At 40.9% G+C, this 20284-nt stretch overlaps 1 protein-coding gene across 1 annotated transcript in view; it reads right to left on the bottom strand.

Annotated features, from left to right (window-relative positions):
• Positions 1 to 20284, bottom strand: part of LOC103552493 (zinc finger protein 30-like) — a 66584-nt gene that overhangs the window by 7931 nt on the left and 38369 nt on the right. Inside the window, exons 6-13 of the mRNA XM_070559516.1 lie at positions 14830 to 14947; positions 13898 to 14148; positions 11156 to 11269; positions 10631 to 10914; positions 10530 to 10595; positions 5198 to 5280; positions 3213 to 3339; positions 2034 to 2132 (exon numbers count right to left, since the gene is read on the bottom strand). Coding sequence (XP_070415617.1) covers positions 2034 to 2132; positions 3213 to 3339; positions 5198 to 5280; positions 10530 to 10595; positions 10631 to 10914; positions 11156 to 11269; positions 13898 to 14148; positions 14830 to 14947 — 1142 coding nt within the window. The remainder of the gene's footprint in view (positions 1 to 2033; positions 2133 to 3212; positions 3340 to 5197; positions 5281 to 10529; positions 10596 to 10630; positions 10915 to 11155; positions 11270 to 13897; positions 14149 to 14829; positions 14948 to 20284) is intronic.

Raw genomic sequence — 20284 nt, 5'->3', positions numbered from 1 at the left:
AATCATATATCTGACAAGGGGTTAATCTGCATAATATATAAAGAACTCACACAACTGAACTAAAAAAACACAAACAACCCGATCAAAAAGTGGGCAGGGGATACAAACAGACATTTTTCCAAAGAAGATACACAGACGGCCAATAGGCATATGAAAAGATGTTCAACACTACTAATCATCAGGGAAATGCAAATCAAAACCACAGTAAGATATCACCTTATACCCGTTAGAACGGCAAAAAATAACAAACGTCGGAGAAGTTGTGGAGAAAAGGGAACCCTCATACAGTGCTGGTAGGAATGAAAACTGTTGGAGCGATTATGGAAAACAGTATGGAGATTTCTCAAAAAATTAAAAATGGAAATACCATACGACCCAGCTATCCCACTACTGGGTATTTATCCAAAGAAGTTGAAAACAAGGAGACTTATGCACCCCTATGTTCACTGCAGCATTATTCACAATAGCCAAGATGTGGAAGCAACCCAAGTGCCCATCGACTGATGATTGGATAAAGAGGATTGAATAAATACTACTCAGCCATAAAAAAGATACAATTGTCCCATTTGCAAACACATGGATGATCTTGAGGGTATTATGTTAAGCGAAATAAGCCAGAAAGAGAAACACTGTATGATTTCACTCACTTGTGGAAGATAAACAAACTGACAGACAAAGAGAACAATTTGGTGGTTACCAGAGGGAAGTGGGGTGGGCACACGGGGTGAAAGGGCACATTTATATGGTGTCTGACAAACAATAATGCACAACTGAAATTTCACATTATAAAAAATTTATTATATAAATTTTAAAAATAATTATATAAAAAAGAAATATTTGGATATGAAAATGAGTAATAAACCTATAGTTGTTTTATCTAGGCTTCTGTATGAGTTTTATAAGTAATGAAAAGGATGAAGATAAAAAACTGCAATCAGATTAGGGATCCTAATTACTCCTAGAAAACAATTCTTTTTTTTTTTTTTAAAGATTTTACTTTTTTCCTTTTTCTCCCCAAAGCCCTCCAGTACATAGTTGTATATTCTTCATTGTGGGTCCTTCTAGTTGTGGCATGTGGGACGCTGCCTCAGCGTGGTTTGATGAGCAGTGCGATGTCTGCGCCCATGATTCGAACCAACAAAACACTGTGCTGCCTGCAGCGGAGCACGCGAACTTAACCACTCCGCCACGGGGCCAGCCCCAAGAAAACAATTCCAATTCTTAATAATGAACCACAATACGTTACACGATCTTATCCTTCCTAACGTTCTAGTTTCACATCCTGTCAGTCACCACTCACTAACTCTGATCAACCTGCCACTCCTCAAACACACAAACCTCATCCCCCCTTGAGGGCCGTAGCACGTGTGGTTCACTCTCCTTGGAATGTTCTCGCTCACATACTCAAAATGCCTGAGGCCTTACTTCACATCTCTGCACAAACGTCACCTTCTCAGAAAAGGGTTCCTGACCCTGCGACCTCACCTAAATGTGCTGTGTTCTTGGTTAGGGTCCTTCATAACGTATTTCACTGCCTGATATTACTTATCTATTTATTTGTTGTGCCTAATACAGTATGATCCCATCACTGCAGAAACATTCTCTGCCCTACTTACTATTCCTGGACTGACGGTGCCACGTGCAGGGCCAAACTCAGAGGATTCAAATATTTGCCAGATACAGGAATTAATGTAATTTTAGACAATGGAGTCACACCGAAAAAGAGGATCTGGAAAGAATTTCGGTCCAAACTATGTACAGGCAAAATGGCTACACTGCGGAAGAAGGAGAGTGTCGAGCACTAAACTGGGAGGGAAATACGAGAAAAGTAACACGACGAATGGTTAATGAGGTTAAGATGAAGTTCACTGGGTGTCTCATTCTGAGATATTTCCTTCCCCCATCACAAGCCTGTTCTTCACAGAGAAGGGAGCTTCCCAAGCAGGGTTCGCAGGATGTGTTTACCAAGTGTGTCCCCCACTTGGGCCATCACTACACAGAGGACTTCTCCTGCCTGACTTGCTCTCACTTACCTGGACACCATCTTCTTGTTTCTTCCCTTACAACCATCCAGGGCTCCTTTCCTTGCTCCAATAAGGTAATTACACCTGGCTTAGAAATGGCATGACCTGCTTACAGAGAAAAAAAAAGCCACAGGATAGAGAAATAGTCACTAGTCAAGACTTAAAATTATAATTACTATAATCAAAAGATCATAATGATATTCAATATTTGAGAGAAAAATGAGAGAAGTAAAGAATAAGAGATCAGTTTTTGTTATACTGTTTGTTTAAAATTTAAACTCACATGGCCTTTAACACTAGAGAACAAGCATAAAGATAGTGAAAACACACTCTGGAGCCTGGGATCAATTCCTGTTTGTTGCCTTCCAGTTGGGTACGACCTTGGGCAGTTCACTTAAACCCACTGCACCTTAGTATTCTCATTTATAAAATGGGGGTGATAGTAGCACTGTTGGGGGGATTAAATCAGTTAATACTCCCAGTTAGTTTAATCAGATCACATAATGTGCTTGGAGTACTGACTACTACACAGCAGTCACAGTGTTAGCTATTAACATTATCAATGACATGCTCTGAAGTTCCTAGAGTATACAAGAAGAGACAGCTATCGGACATTCATTTCATTTTAACTGTAATTTTCATGGATCATGACTCAAAACCACACATCAGACCAATTTTGTCTTAGGAAACAGATTGCTTTTGGCGCAGTTTTAAATGAATTCCAAATATCCAGTCCACCACTATATGAATTACAGAGGCTCTTCTGATAATGAGAGCAACTCTGGACCCACTCTCAACCTGATATCCCTAGAACTGGACCAGACAATAAAATGCTGTATTACAGCAATGTGGAGCACAAACAAACGAGAAACCTGGATCCTGTGACAACAGTTTGACAACACATGCCGCAGACTGCTAATGGAGCTGCTTGGTCAGTAGGGAAGAGAGGCAAATACAAAGACAGAACAGAGGGAGCTAAGAATGTTACTGAGGGACAGGGAAGATGGAGATGTTTAATGGAGTTGCCATTTCTAACCCTGACATAGCTCGAACCATTTTTTTGGGAGGAGGGAAAACAAATTTAGCTAGTTTCTTGAAAAGCCACCCTGAAAATCACAGTGGAAAAAACACATAGCCGATACAACAGATTCTAAATTAATCTAAATTATCTGAGGCGGATAAACATACCCAGTGAGAGCAGGTTTCTATAGTTCTCCATCATCACGTCCTGGTACAAAGTCTTCTGAACAGGGTTGAGACCTTCCCACTCCTGCTGAGAGAAGGCTATGGCCACATCGCTGAACGTCAATGATCCCTGAAACAGCAAATACATGCATTACTGGGGAAACTGAAGAAAACATTTTAAAAGTGGGAGCAGAGGAGATGAAGGACTTCTATGCAGGAAAAGAGCAATCTGGAAAACCTGTAGGCTGGAAATCTATGATGTAGGAGGAGACTGAAGCAGAATGCATATATAATTTTAAAGAAGCCTGCTGGTATAGGCAAAACATTTTCCATACTCTGGGATACTTCTAAATATTGAAAACTTTTGGAAAAAGACAAAATAATAATGCTTCCCTACTAAATAAATAAGTGTATACAAGAATAATGTAGAAATGCTACCTGCCTCATAAATTCTCAATAAATCTGGGTTATTGAGGAATACTTTTCTTTGAAGGGAAGAGAGACATTTAACCATGGGATGTTTTTATCCAAACTTTAGAAAATTGCATAAAATTAAGACTTTCTTCAAGCATCAACTTCTTTACTATATCAAATCTTACCATCAACATTTGACTCACTTCAATAGATCCATGTATTTTTTGGCACGTGACATTAAATTTTATGGATGTATCATATTTAATAATTTATACAGTTAGATGCACAATTTGGAAAGTCTTGCCCAATTTTCTGTTTTCACCTACTACATATGCTATTCAGTTCTGTTGCCATTTACCATTTCTCACTAAACGCTTCCTTTATTCTGAGTGTGGTAGGTAACTTCATTGGTTACCAATGATCGCCACCTCCTGGTATATACGTCTTCAGGAAATCCTCTCCGTTTCAATGTGGGCTGAACCTAGCAAGAGTAATTTGTTCCTAACAAACAGAAAACAGTAAACGTGATGGAATGTCACTTCCAACACTAGGTTATAAAAGACTATGATTTCCACATTGCTCGTCCCCTCTTGCTGTCTCACTTGCTCACTCTGAGGAAGCCACTTAACATGCTGTGAGCCACCCTCTGGAGAGGCCCACATAACAACAAACCAAGAGCAGTCTCCAGCCAGCACCTACTGAGGAAGTGAGGCCCCCGGTCCAATGGCCCATGAAGCACTGGATCCTGTCAACAACCACTTGAGTGGGCTTGGAAGCAGGTCCACCCAAAGTTGAGCTCTGAGATGACGCCAACCCTGACCGGCACACTGACGGCCTTCTAAGAGACCCAGAGTCACGTGCAGACTCCTGACCCTCTGAAACTCTGAGATAAATGCTTACTGCTTTATGACACTATGTTTCAGGGTAATCAATTATACAGTAATAGATCATACATTGAGTTAAAGGATACTGAAGAAGGTTGGTCAATTATACAGATGTCACCCAAGCTTAGCATGTCTCGTTCAACAACAAAATAGCCTCATGTCTCATGGCTTTCCTACCAAATCCATGAGCTCCATGTTAAAAGCCCCAATCATACACTAATCCATACCAAACATGAGATTTCTCCCTACATTAAGATTCGGGTCACTCAATGACAAATTTCACCTCATCTTCTGGAAATGTCAGGGATGCAGAATATGTCAGTCTTATTGTGGACAGTCAAACACAACCACCATCTGCATCTCACCATACTGCAGACCTGACCCGCACTGCATAAAGCTTTACTTAAAGAATTGAACTGCTTCACTACTCCATGCCTGCCCTCAACAGAAGAATGGGCACTTAAAATACGCTGAATAATTTGGTCAATAATTACATGAACCCCAGTTACTTAAGAATGGGCCACACAGAGAGGGCGCCAGGTAATCTGGCATCACTGCTCTGTGGAACAAGAGCTGGGAAGCAGGTTATTTGCGGGGCCTTTCTTTTAGGAACTGCAGGAAAATTGATGAAAATACCGATATGACCTAAAAAACACACATATTTCAACAAGGAAATAAACATCAACTTACATGGGCCATGGTTTTAGACCTGCAAGAGCTGACCGGTCCTTTGGGTTCCTCTGCCATTAGAGCAGAGTCCACAAATCCCGGCCCTGGGAGAAGAGAAAGACCTTGAGACCAGCTGTGCTTCAGTGTCCCCGCAGGAACTGAGTTAGTGTTACCGCTGTGCTCTTCCATTACACGCTCCCCATCACCTCGCATCACACACAATTTGGATAAATGAAGATTCTGGACAAATCCAGTGCCCCACCCAATTCCCAGGGTCTCAGCTGCAGAGTCATTTCTGCATTGAAGCCAGACCCAGATACTTCAGCAGGAAATTCGCTGCCCAGTGCGCCACTCTGGTGAGGCTGATGTGGACCTGAGAGTGGGCGGCTCTGCCTTGCACTGCGCAGAACTTCCTCTTCCCACTGCCAACTTCAAGACCGAAAAGAGGCCGCATCACCCAAACCAGAACCTCTTTTATGGCCTTGAAATTGGATAAAGTCGATCAAAATATTAGCGATGGGCAAGGAATGTTCGGCATTCTATCTAGCAAAGCTTAGTAAACATACGCCAGGCCAACACTGTACAAAATATAAAGTAGTCATTAAAATGTATAAGTTTGGAAGAACATTTAAGGACATGGAAAATATTTCATACATAATGTCAACAGAAAAATCAGGTTGACCCATATATTTATTTTTATAAGATATAAAAATATACTAATCAATACAGAGAGAAGAATGGCAGACAGATAATCATAAAACAGAAGACAGAAAAAGTCTGGAAATTTATATGGCTATATATTTACAGTTTTTATATTTTTGTTTATGTTTTGAATTGTTTTTTTGGGGGGGAGCTGGTTTTAGAAACGGATCACTGGGACCGGCCCCGTGGCCGAGTGGTTAAGTTCACACACTCCGCTTTGGTGGCCCAGGGTCTCGCCGGTTCAGATCCTGGGTGCAGAAATGGCACCGCTCATCAGGCCATGTTTAGGCGGCGTCCCACATGCCACAACTAGGAGGACCCACAACTAAAACATGCAACTATGTACCGGGGAGGTTTGGGGAGAAAAAGAAAAAAAAAAAAAGAGGAAAATTGGCAACAGTTGTTAGCTCAGGTGCCAATCTTAAAAAAAAGGAAAAAAAGAAAGAAATCATTGTTTATTCAGTTGTTTCTAGTCAATACATGAAACAAATAAGACTAGTGAAGATGTAAAATACACCTTTGCCATGATCAGAATTTGACCTCAGCATTCTCTTTCTTTTTGCTTACATCTTGATTCTTTTAAAGTTTACTTCATAATCATTGTAACAGTTGACACAGCAACTTGAAATATGTGTGTTTTTAATTCATTAAGTTGGAGACTTCCATCAAGTTCTTTGTGCTTTAAATTCAGACTGTTTTTCTAAATGGCTTATATTTTGTTTCCTCTGGATCCCAATACCTCAACTCACTTTATCATTTCTTCTCATGTTGGTATGCTGGAATTCTATCTACAAAAAATTGGGGAACTGTCCCTGAGTAATCTCTTTTGTAAATTGATGACAGTCTCCATGCAGCTTTATTTCAGAGCTTTTGACAGAATTGTTTCTAAACCTGTCAGTTTTGTCGTGATATCCTTCAGACAGCTGCTGAATTATCTTATCTATTAATTCTGCCGTGCATCTAATATCACTGATGAAATCTATTATACACCCAACATCACTGATGAAATTTACAAGATGTAAAGATTATAGTATAAAATCTATTTATTGCCACACAGATCCCATGCGCTCAGTATAATTTCTTCATATCCCGACTGTCACTCAGTCACACTGATGTCTCATTTCTGTGAACTCACAAGGCAAGCCAGCTAAATCTCTCCAGTGGCCTTTATCACATGCTACCTTACAATTACTCCTATGCCGATTTTAACGTCCTTTATAGATTACAAGTGCTTTGAAGGAAGCAATTATGTCTTTTTAGTGATTATATTACTCCAAATATTACACTTTCCAGGCCTAGCATATTGTAGACAATTAAGATATGATTTTTGACGGCAAAACACCACTTCTACAAAATTTTTAAAGGAAATAACATAGCAGGTTTCAAAATATACGCACAAGGATGTTCATTAGAGAATGATTTTTGATAGTCCAAATTTAAAAACAGAAAAATCTCACGGTAGGAAAACAGGTCAAATATATTATGCTCTGCTATATTGTGACATACTATACCATTATTAATAAGGATAATATTAAGCCGTATAATAGATGGAAAACAATATTAAAAGAATTGCTTGGCGAAGAAGGCACGTTTAAAGAAGGATGCATAAATTAAGAAGTGATATCCTGCTGAAATTAAGAAACAGGCATTGTTTTCAGACTTTCAGGAAGTGATATTGAGCTCTGAGCTGTGAGAGTTAAAAACATCTCAGCGCCTGTCTATTCATCAGCAAAGCAGGGATAAGCGTATCACCTATGACATATGACTACCTTGGAGACTTAGTGAGATAATCCATATAAATACTAAAATGTGTATCATGATGACTAATGGAAATCAGCTACCATCATTGAAGATGAAAATTATTCCATGTGCCTTAATCTTTCATTATAAAAAGAAGTTAATTCTGGGGCTTCCTGTTTTTATTATACTGAAACTGTGCTCCTTGGGCTTTTTCTTTCTTATAATTCTAATTTTTAAAATTTCAGGACCTCCACTTGAGAAAACAGAATTCTGCTTAATAAAATCATTAGTTACAGAGACAGATTAACGGACAGGAAAAGAGAAAATGTCCCCTTCCTCAGTCCCCAGCAGCTACAGACAGCAAGAAAAACTCTGTTCAGCATCATAAACTTGTTCCAAGAACAGCATGATAAAGCTGCAAACATTAACTGGAGAATGAATCTTATTTTTCTGCAGAATATGAAGAGTTATATAAAGATTTGTAAATATAACCTTTATTTTCTGGTATAATAACTATGTTTGGAGGTATTTGTACTTGCAAGACACCTAGAAATCAGAGATTAGTCCTACTTTTTTCTTTTTTTAAAGATTGGCACCTGAGCTAACAACTGTTGCCAATCTTCTTTTCTTCTTGTTTTTCTTTCTGCTTTTTCTCCCCAAATCCCCCCAGTACATAGTTGTATATTTTAGTTGTGGGTCCTTCTAGTTGTGGCACGTGGGATGCCACCTCAGCATGGCCTGATGAGCGGTGCCCAGGATTCAAACTGGGGAAACCCTGGGCCACCAAAGTGGAGAGTGCGAACTTAACCACTCCGCCACGGGGCTGGCCCCAGTCTTATTTTTTTCTGAAACCTTAAATCTCTAAACTAACAATTCCGAAAGGGTGTCTTATTTAGTAATATGGTGTACAGGTAACAAGTTTTAAATAACATTTCTATGAACTAAAAGGTTTACTGGAATGCTTTTCAAACAAATTCCTGGCCCTCTCCTCTTCTCTCTACACACAGAGATATAAAGGAACCTATGACTGAAGTAGACTTCTGTTTCAAACTACTAGTTGGACTCTTTGTTTCCTTTATTTGACCAATTCTATTCTGCCGAAACAAAGCCACATGGAAATGGAAAAATAAATACTGGAAAAATATACACTAAAATATTAAAAGAGATTAACTCTAGACAGATTACCCGCCATTCTTGCTTTCTTCTTAATAAATTCCTTAGGAAATAAAACTTTTTTGTAATAAGCCTGCATTCATTCCATCATAATACAACATAAAGATATTTGAAAGTATTAAAAATATTTATAGACATCACTTTGGGAAGAGGCTATATTTTCCTCATTTAAAAAATCTGTAGAGGGGCCGGCCCTGCGGTTGAGTGGTTAAGTTCACGCACTTCGCTTCGGTGGCCCAGGGTTTCCCCAGTTTGAATCCTGATGGCACCGCTCATCAGGCCACGCTGAGGTGGCGTCCCACGTGCCACAACTAGAAGGACCCACAACCAAAATATGCAACTATGTACTGGGGGGATTTGACGGAGAAAAAGCAGGGGGAAACAAAAGATTGGCAAACAGTTGTTAGCTGAGGTGTCAATCTTTAAAAAAAAAAAAATTTTGCAGATATTAGGCCTGTCATGAAAAATCAATGTGATTGAAACAAATACTACTTACTGTTCTTGAATATTCTTTAGCTGTACTACACTGATACAATTAAGAGACATTGCACTATAAACACTTTAACATTAATGGACACAGATACTGCCTCTGCAAATTAATGAGAATATGTACACCAAATACGTAGAAAAGTTTTGAGTACACAGAAGATGCTCGATAAATGTGGCTAAACTCCTTCTTTTCCTCTCTAAATAACTGATTAAACCAACATTTTGGATACAATCCTTTCAAAAAGTTTGTATAAAATTCTCTTTTCAAAATGAGCTGCATATATAATTTCCAATTTTCTTAAGTACTATTATCTACAATATCAAGGCTGCTTAACATTGGATCATACCCATTTTTTCTTCCAATGACTAACTCTTATGAACAGAAATTCTATTATCGGCATAATATTCTACCCCATGGATGGCAGTGATTTTCTTAGCCATTCCCATTATCTTGATCATTAATTTTGCACAAAACCATCAGAACGTATAACAATCTTTGCAGATCAAAAACCCAGATCCAAATCTGTTGGGTTATATACATGGTAGAAAAATGCATTTTTACAAAACATAGAGGAATTCTCTATACAACTACGAGGGCTCTGTGGTCCCTGTAAACCCACAAATATTAGGGACCCCTGGTTCCGAACTCCTGTTCCGAAAAACTTCAGCATCTGTCTAGTAATTAGACGTGCACTCATGACATTAACTTCATACTTCCGATCTACAAAAATCTTAAGGGCGAACGATCCAGAATAAACACAGCACCGAGGGAGGACGACGCCCCACCCTCCACGGCCGCGGCCCTGTGACGGCGCGCAGCCACACGGAAGGAAGAAGAGCCTGGAATCCGGGTCAGACTCGCGGCAGTTCCCGCGCTCGGGGCTCAGGGAACGCGGTCGCTCTCAACCATGCACACGACCCCCGAGAAGCCCCGGGGGGCACAGTCCCCGGGAGGAAGCCTGTTCTTGGAGTCTCCACCCAGATGCCCCCAGGAGCCCGCGGCGGGGACAATTCCTGATCTGCACGCCCGTCCTTTCGGGTCCGCACCTTCTCACCTAGACCTTTCCTCGGGCTCAGTGTTCCCCACGTGCGGCCACATCTCCGCGGCAGCCGAGTGGGGCTGAGAGGAGGGCAGAGGAGGCGGGGACCGAGAGGCGCGCGCCACCCGACCCCACAGAGCCCCGCAGCCCCCGCAGCTCCGTCACCCAGGACGCCGCGCCCCCTCGCTCGGACCCCCGCGGCCCCTCACCCGCTCCCGTCCCGCGGGCTTCGGACTGCGCCGCCGCGTCCTTCCCGCGCCACCCGCGCCCATCTCCTCCTCACGCGGGGCCGCTCACGCGCGGCGCGCACCGGGACGGAAAGGCGCCAGAGGCGACGTCCCTGCGCTCGTGGAGGCGGGTCCGAGGTCGCCACCGTCTCGGGGAAGCGCCGCCAGTCGGCCCCGGAGGCTTCTGGGAGGGCCGGACTGGGCTGCGCAGGCGCAGATTCCGCGCTGCTGGCGGCTCACCTGAGGCCGGGGGTGGCCTGCGGCATCCTGGTGGAGGAGGCGCGTCCGTTTGGGAGGGACTGGAGGGTTCGGGAAGGGGATGTTACTGTGGCAGGTTCGTTTTTGCCTGCTGCTAGGAAAGCCAAACCTGGAGAGTATGAGATCGCAGCAGAGAAAGAGTTTTACTCACCAGGCATCCATGTGAGGGAGCCAGAGAATGAGTCTCAAATCTGTTTCCTGGAAAAGAGGGACTCAGGGGTATTTATGGGATGGGGCCAAGGTGGTCTGAAATGTGGAGAGAGGTGATTGGAGGTGAGGAGGGGTGAGGTTATTGATGGTCTACACAAGCGCAGTCAGACTCCATGCCTCTTCACAGCATGCGTGCTCACACAATCTGGGCGTTAGCATGATCTGAGGGTGGAGGTTTTGGCTTCTTGACCTCAAAAGGTCCCTTATCAGACATCTGCTGGCGCCCAGTTGATGGGTTGGTGGTCTCAACCAGTCTGGAGTGACAAGGGGTTCTAATTCCTGAAAAGCAGCTCGCATGACCATTACCATGGTGACCCAGGCTCCAGGGAGATGTTAACTGTAGGAGCCTGGTGAGAGTCAGGCAGCAGTCAGGGTATAGGGCGTTGCTCTGGTCTCTGATGCATATCCAGTAAAACAAAAGACTATTGGGAACTGGGACCAAATGTCTGTCCCCACCTGGAGATGAGATGGAGGCCTCCCTGAGCCAGAGACCAGCCCCCTACGTAAGTGGCCTGTAGTCTTTCTTCGTGAGGTGGCTCTTTTGGACATTAGTCAGCCATCTTCCCCCTTGCTAGCAAACTGTAATAAAACCCTTTCTGTCCTACCCCCTTGCCTCTTGGCTATTGGCGTGTCTTACAGCAGGCAGATGACCCCACCCCCACCCCCACTTCAGTCCTTGGGCAGAAACAAAAATAGTAATGTGACCCCAAGGACCATTTCGAGCTTGCCTGGGCGTGAGCTCCTGAACATGGGTTCACACCCTATCCATATTCTATATTTGTGTGTCTATGTGTGGGTGTGTGCATGTGCCCACATGTTCTGGTATGTGTGCATCTTGGTCCTAAAATGCTCATTACATCTGAAATGTCACAGATGCTCACTATGATATTTCTGTTTTAGAGTTGAACCTTCTGAGGTCAAAAGAGGGTACATATCCTGCACAAAGTTAGACTGTTTAGTGGCAAACCCATGTTTCCAGGTGAGACAAGCTGGATGAAGTGAGACTCTACTGTACAATGTCTTATTGAAGAAAAGGAGAGAGCAAATTTGGCTCCTTTTTAAGATCACAGACTGTAGGAGGTGTTTGAAAATTAGAAAAAAATTACTTTTTTTCACAATATCATGCCCACCAGAGACAGATTTTTTTTTTTTTAAAGATTCGTACCTGAGCCAACATCTGTGACCAATCTTCATTTTTTCTTCTTCTTCTCCCCGATGCCCCCAGTACATAGTTGTATATTCTAGCTGTAAGTCCTTCTAGCTCTGCTATGTGGGACGCTGCCTCAGCATGGCTTCATGAGTGGTGCTAGGTCTGCGACCAGGATCCGAACCGGTGAAACCCTGGCCACTGAAGTAGAGCACATGAACTTAACCACTCGGCCACAGGGCAGGCCCTGAGACTGCTTTTTGCTACAGCAAATTTTTTCATCCCTCTCTGTTGTATTGTATTTGGAGTGGGCTTGACTGCATAGAAGCCAGAAATTGAGAAACATCTTTAATTTGTATTCCTGGCTATGAGATTCCTTTGAAAAATATTCTGCTTCTTAAGCATCTGGATAGTAAGATAAATTGTGGCCACAGCTTAAAATCGGAGAAGAAGGTGCTATCAGAAGAATCAGCATTGGTCCATATGTGTTTAGATTCATGAGAATGCTGAGCAAATGGGAAGTCTACAGTTAGTCATCAAAGGATGCCCATATTTCAGTTATCACCACTATTACCTATTTGAAATATGTAATGCATAACAATTCAAAAGGCATTAAAATGTTTAAATAGAAAGATAAGCAACCATTCCTGACACGTATCCCAGTCATACAGTAGCTCAGCTCAGAGTCAACAACATGTTGGTGTCGGTGTGTGTCCTTCTGGAGAAGTTATTTTCACATACAAATATGCACTTGCTGTACATACATACATATATATATATGTATATACACACACACAATACACAGAAATGTAAGTATCAATATATGTGTATATTATATGCATATATAATTTCAAATACATTTATATGTTATACACGCATATATGTATGTATTTCTTTTTCTTCACACACAAGTGTTTCTAAATCAGCACATGGGAGTGTCATCATTTCCAACAGCTGCCTGAGGCCAAATGGCTGTACCCTAGTGTAAGAAACAAGTTTTCTAATAAGGTATGTTAAGGAATGTCCTATGTTTTCTTAAAAGCAATGCTCTAATTAATATCCCAACACAACTATCAGTTTGCTTGTTTATAGGTTTATACGTAAGGTAAGTTCTCAAACGTGGATTCGCTCTGTGAATTTTAACTTGTGGTGTTGACAGGTTTCTCCGTAGCATGACCACACCATTTTACATTTTCACGCCAGTGTATGAGCGTCTGTTTCCTCAACCACCTCAACTCATTTTGACTCTCAGTTCTTCTTACTCTAATGCTCCACTTTCTCCCAACCCAGAAAATCATCTCAGTCTTTTTCCTTTTGGGTCTAGTTTAATGAGGATTCTATACCTGGAATTTCAGCCTCATCTGTCTTATGATAGGGCAATAGTGTAATAATATTCGTCTTAGGTTTGCAGACTCAGCAAAATGAAATTTCCTTCACAGACATATTCCTAAGATACTCCTGGGTAGCTCAACTTCAGACACATAAAAACTAGGTTCTGAACAGAATCTAACATCTCTATTTCATGTTTGAGTTCTGTAAGGATCCTATGCAGTGTGGACACAGAAAGCTCACGAAATGGCAATACAAATGGGTAGTGAGGTGTTTTGTTGGCATCCTCTTCACTCTCCTGGTGACAGAGGGACTCCCACCCTAGGTTCTGGAGATGCCTGAACACACCACATCCAGACACTGGATAAATCAGATGGACAGCAGTTTATTAGTCACACAACCTTACATCCTGGGGGAGGAGGACACCACATGCCACAGGGTGGTCGCACTTGGGGGCAGAGTAAACCGGCAGGGGCTGTGGGAGGCAGGCTTTGTGCTAACAAGAGGACAAGGTGCCCTCTGATTTCCATGGGAAGATGTGATTGGCTTGCTTGAATAATTTTGTGGGCTGGCAGGGAGCTGAAGCCCATTAGGCCGAGGACCCAGTGGGGTGCAGCTGGTCTGGCTGACACGGGAACTAGCTGGTTGGGAGCTTTCCTAGTGGGGGAAGGGACATATCTGATTAGAGCAGAGGAACTCATGGTTAGGGCTTTGGGACCCTGTGATGCTCAAAGACATTGACAACACATGGAATTTTAGGCCTTACAATACAGGAGAAAGGAGGAAGCAACTTGAAATATTCTTTAGTAATTTCATTATTAAAATTAATATTATCTCACAATTTGGAAATGAAAACATAAAGGAGAGCCTAATCATTCATAATACACCTGTACAATAAAAAACAATACGGGTATTCTACTTCCTGAAACTGTAAAACTCCTGGAACATAATATCGGTAGTACTCTCTTTGACATCCAACTAAAAAGGATCTTTTCAAATACTATGTCCTCTCAGACAAGGGAAACAAAACAAAAAATAAACAAGTGGGAATTCATCAGACTAAAGAGCTTCTGCAATGCAAAAGAAACTAGAATCAAAACAAAGAGACAACCCTCAGGGTTCCAGTTACTGATGTGCCAGCGATGAGGGAGAGCAAAATGGCCTGAATCACAGGAATTTAAAGAGAAGAACATCAAGGGAACACCGGAAGTCAATCTAGACCCAAGAGGAGACCCAAAGGCTGATCTATGGGAAGTTCGGTATTTAATAAACTTCTGTACTTTCATAATTGTGAAAGGAGACCCTCCGCACCCAACACAAGCCAAAACATGCACTCACACTCAAATTTCTGTTATTAATAACACTGGCAGTATTCAGGATTTTTTCATTCTTCTCCAGAGAATCATGAGGAATAAATATTAACTTTGCTCGGTAGGATTTCACGTCTTGGTTCGGGCTGTCGTAACGGAATCTCATAGGCTGAGTGGCTTACAAACAACGGAAATCTATCCCTCACAGGCCTGGAGGTGGCACAGGCCAAGACCAGAGTGCTCAGCACGCTGGGCTTCTCGTGAGAGCCCTCTTCCAGGCTGCAGACTGCTGACTCCTCATTGTACGCGCACATGGAGGAGTGACAGCAAGCTCTCCGGGCGCTCTTACAAGGACGCTAATCCCATTCACGGGGGCTCCATCCTCAGGATCTCATCGAATCCTAATTGCTTCCCAAAGACCCCACCTCCTAATACCATCACAATAGAGGGGAGGGTTTCAACGTATGAATTTTGGGGGACAGAAGCATTCAGTCCACAAGAGACCCTCAGAGAAAAGAGCCTGAGTGAAGGGAACTCTGGCAACATCATCTTGGCGAGTACTCAGTCAACCCTTCTTTGAAGTATTGAGCCAATCAGATCGGAACTTATGGAGCTTGAGGTCAGTCTGAGCTGGTCATTCACATTAAAAATATTACCTTAAGAACTTGATGATTATAGAAATTTCTTTCCTTTCTCCCTCATTTCCTCTATTTCATTTAGTGAGGCATAAGAAGGAAAATATATACTAATAATATTTATAAACAGGAATATTCAAAAAAGTTTAAATTGTATTAAGTCCCATTTAATATTATAGTTTTGTATGCCATTTTGGAAGGACTGTACACAAGATAATATTTCATGTATTTGTATACGTCCTGAAGTAGAGGAGGAGCGTGACTACATTTATTGAGCAACTATGGATACCAAACACTGTTCTACTTTTCATTTCCTCTCTGATTCAATATGCAAATACCACTTACCTGGATTGTGTTTATTCTTGGTAAAATCTTGCAGTGGAAGTAATTGTTTTGTGGAGATTTAGAGTATCAAGGATTGTAGGTATAACATGTTTCAGTTCTACTGATTTGCCATGCCAGACATAAGATTCAGTTTTCCTAATTGCTGGAACAACCAACCTCGTCTATAACGTTTTTTCCTCTATGACTTCTTCAAATATCATTGATATAACTTTACAATATATTTTCTGGTGATGCAATTCATGTAAGTATGGCAAAAATTCAATATTGTAAGGAATTTATGAAAAATAAAGTTAAACATTCCCTCCATCATGACAAACTTAATATTTTTTTCCACTTTTTCCTTTGAATGTATGTTTATTTTTTGTTTGTGCAGAGTGAAATCATACTAATTTAACATATAAGGAGAAAAAAAAGCCAAGAATTATGCTGGGTCTGCAAAAGGAGTCCATGGATTTCATCATATATCTCTGTATGTGACTAGAGAAAGGAGGTGAGAATCAACTTCTTGTTTGAAATACCTTCCATACGTATACATTTTAAAGGGTAGAAATATCATTAATTTAATTAACAGGGCACCAAATTATCAAATAAGATAAAAATGTGTCATAGTTTTTCAGAATACAAGTTTTAAAAAGATATGTATGGTTCATGTTACAAAACTTTACAATAATCTCTGGTTTTTAGGTGTGCTCCAAATAAATTTCCAGGAACAGTATATAGGGAAAGAATAGAGAATAAGTCACAATTATATTTACACACATCTTCTTATTCTACATCATAAGGGTATTCAGCCTCTTGTTAATGTTCTCAAGTTGACACTTGATCAGATCAGATTGTTTGACCATTTATGATTCATAAATGTTTCTTTCCTGCTAATGAAGTTAGGGGAAGGGAAAATTTCCTCCTCATCTTTCCTAGAAACGAATTTGCTGAATTTTTGGGATTTTTTTTTAAGAATAAATAAATGCATTCTCAAACCTAGCTCCTGATTTTTTTTTCCTTTGGGTGAGTGTTATAAGAAATAGCAAGCATGAGAAACATGAATTTTATTATAATAAATACCAATATTAAGAAAAAATAGTATTAAGTTTCATTTATAGTAATCAATTGGGGGTTATGTAATGTTCTTCACACAAGCAAAAATAGCTAACATATTAATAGAGTAGTATAAAATACTATTACATTTCTTATAATCTTCTCCACAACATTCATATTTAGTAGGTGATGTTCATATTCTATGTTTTAATAGATGACAAAAACAAGGCACTAAGAAGTCATGAACACTATGACCTCGTTTCATATTTTAAAAACCTGATGACAGATCCTATTTTCTCAATTTCAACAACACACCATTTCCAAATCATGTATACTTATTTTAAGCCTCTTTTCCTGACTCAGCAATTCTTCATCAGTTAATCCAGAGCAAAATCACTATAATTAACAATGGTATATTTGTCATCACATGGCAGAGGCAAATTTATTAACCTATTGCCTACTGTTAGATCTTTGTTTCTAAGTTTTGGTTATCAAAAACATCTGTTGAACATCCTTATGCATTAATTTTGTGAATTTCTATAGATATTTCCTTAAGTTGATTGCTAGAAGTAGAATTTGGGGTAAAACAACCAGACCTTTACTAAGTGCCTACCGTAGGCCAGATCCTGCAATCATAGTATTTGAGGGGATATAAGGACTAAAATGACATAGTTGCGACTTTAAAGTGCCTTGTGAGGCAGTAAGGTAACGTCTCAGTAAGTCTGAAGGCTTAAGGGCCCCGAGCAAGCTTCAGGTGAGGTGACTTGGGATTTGATAAGGTCATGATGTCACTCTAACTACAGCTGCCCTGATCAGAGCACGATTAAATTAAGCTCCGCTGATGAGATGGGGGTGCAGGGAAGGAATTTATGCTGTACAGCTATACTTAGTTTTTATTCGAATGATGTTAGATGGAAAGTGAGACTAATGGGACAAGATAATTCAGCAGCTGTCTGGCGTATATCACGACTAACATGGTGGGAAATATTTCTGTAAAGAAGACCTGCAAAAGGATGTGGCAGTGAGACCACCAACAATATGTATTAGACCCTACTCAGGGCCCTCCCCATTTTAGACAGAAATCCAGCACGCGTGACCATACATGGAAATCCCAGAGGACGTTTAGGTACTGAGAAACTGAAGGAAACAACAGGAATCCAGTAAAACAATCTCCATTTAGTGTATCTGTCTAAGACCAAGCAGAGATGGTTTCAATAAATGAACTTTTCACTTAAAACATAAAAATAGCTTCCTCTTAAATCATAAAAAGCACTCACATATATACATATTTCAATTGAGGCATGGCCACTGAACAAAAAATTATATTTAAACAAAAAACTTCCAGCAAGATCAAAACCCAAGAGAAGCACTGTTAACATATGGGTATATAACACTCCAGACTTTTTCTGCCTACTTAAGACCAATGGTCTGTAATTCTATATTGAAATATCCAAGTCTTTTGCAAATACTATCATTATACATATCGTTTTGTAACCTGATTTTCCTACTGACAGTATTTCTGAAACAGTTTCTGTGTCCTAATATTATCTCCGTATCTCTCATTTCTTACATGGACACTGTATAATGTATTTAAGCAGTCAGGTCATCTGAACCAGAATGCTGAAAACTGCCTAACTGGACAATAAAGAGCTAACTCAGCAGCCACATGGCACTCATTGTGCATCCAAGGAAGGGCTGAGTTGAGGAGGAATGGCCCTTGGCTGGCTCTGGGAGATGACCTGAGTCCTTGGACTATGTGCCTCGACATGCTCTACTGGTTTGACCAGACAGTTAATGCTAACAATGCAAATTATGGTGAACGCCTGTTTCTGTAGCCCAAGGCCCTCAGCCAGCCACATCATTTTGACCTCTGAGGGCCTGGGGATGGGTAGCTGAATTCAGTCAGGTGGACACTGCATGCCTACAAGACCCCCAGTGAAAATCATGGACACAAGGTTCAGATGAGCTTCTGTATTTTGCGCCATGTACGTGTTGTCACAAATAATTACTGGAAGGATTAAGCATGTTCCCACGTAATTCTAACAAGAGGGGACACCTGGAAGCCTGTGCCGGCCACCTCCTAGACATTGCTCATGTGACTTTTCCCTTTAATCTGTGTCATTCACTCTAATAAACCTTAAACTTGAGTAGAGCAGCTCTTCTGAATCTGCTGAATGCCCATGAGTCCTTGTAGCAAATCGTCAAGCCTGCACGGTCTTGGAGAAGACAGCACACCTTTGAGAAGATTACTGTTTCACTTCCATATTATTAAAATGTACTTCTAGATTTTCTTTCCCTTTACCCTGTGAAAAGGGGGGGGGGGGACAAAAAAGTTTGACAAAGCACTATTTTGATTACTAATCATTAAGGTCTAATTCTTCATTTGTATCAATTGTTGCCTTAAATTGGCTTAGGGTTTGTTGTTTTTCTAGCTTTGTATATCGAATGCCTATTCAATATTTATCAACTTCATCAAAGCCTGCAAAGTAACGTACATTGAACAGGGGCTGGGAATAGAGTGCTGAACAGAAGCAAAGTGCTATCATTCATTCTTGGTTTCCTGGACGCATTGAATTTGCAAGGAGTAGAGGATTGGCAATATCCCACTGTTCTGACATACAGGCTTTTCATTCTTTCCTTTTTCATTCTTTTCTGAATAGGCCTTAATTTCAATTTTAATTTGCTATTACTTCAGCATGATTACATGAGATTATAAAGTTTGAAAAGAAGGTGACAAAATATTGTCACACAGATTAAGAACTAAAATAGATCTCTACACTGTTGACATCTAGCAGTCACCACTATAACCAAGTGATAACATTAAGTATCTTTAATACTGGGAAAACCCAACATTATATGACTTTTAATGTATACAACATTACTGATGAAGTAAAACTTTCTCAATTAGAACCCAATAAAACCTCTTCCTTTAAACTTTACATTTACTGGAACTGTGAAAAATAAGATAAAAATAAAATCAAAGAATGTGTGGCATTCGATGAGACAACTTTCCTGCACTCTTCAAAAAACCAAAGTCTTGAAAAAACAGCAGAGGATTTTTCTGAGGAAGATTAGCCCTGAGCTAACATCCGCTGCCAATCCTCCTCTTTTTGCTGAGGAAGATTGGCCCTAAGGTAATATCTGTGCCCATCTTCCTCTATTTTGTAGGTGGGACACATGCCACAGCATGGCTTGAGAGGTGCCTAGGTCCACGCACAGGATCCCACCCGGCAAACCCAGGGCCGTCAAAGTGGAGCGTGCAAACTTAACTGCTATGCCACTGGGCCAGCCCCTGCAGAGATTTTTAAATGAAGAGGTGGCAAACTTTTTCTGGATAGGTGAAGACTGTAAATAGTAAATATTGTAGGTTTTGTGGGCCATATGGTCTCTGTGACAGCCACTCAACTCTTCTATGGTACCAAGAAAGCAGCCACAGATAACACGTAAACAAATGAGTACACAGTGATG

The sequence above is a fragment of the Equus przewalskii genome, chromosome 9, assembly GCF_037783145.1.
Source record: "Equus przewalskii isolate Varuska chromosome 9, EquPr2, whole genome shotgun sequence".
Lineage (NCBI taxonomy): Eukaryota > Metazoa > Chordata > Mammalia > Perissodactyla > Equidae > Equus > Equus przewalskii.
Note: the sequence above shows the minus strand (reverse complement) of the source record. Positions and strands in the feature narration are given on the sequence as shown.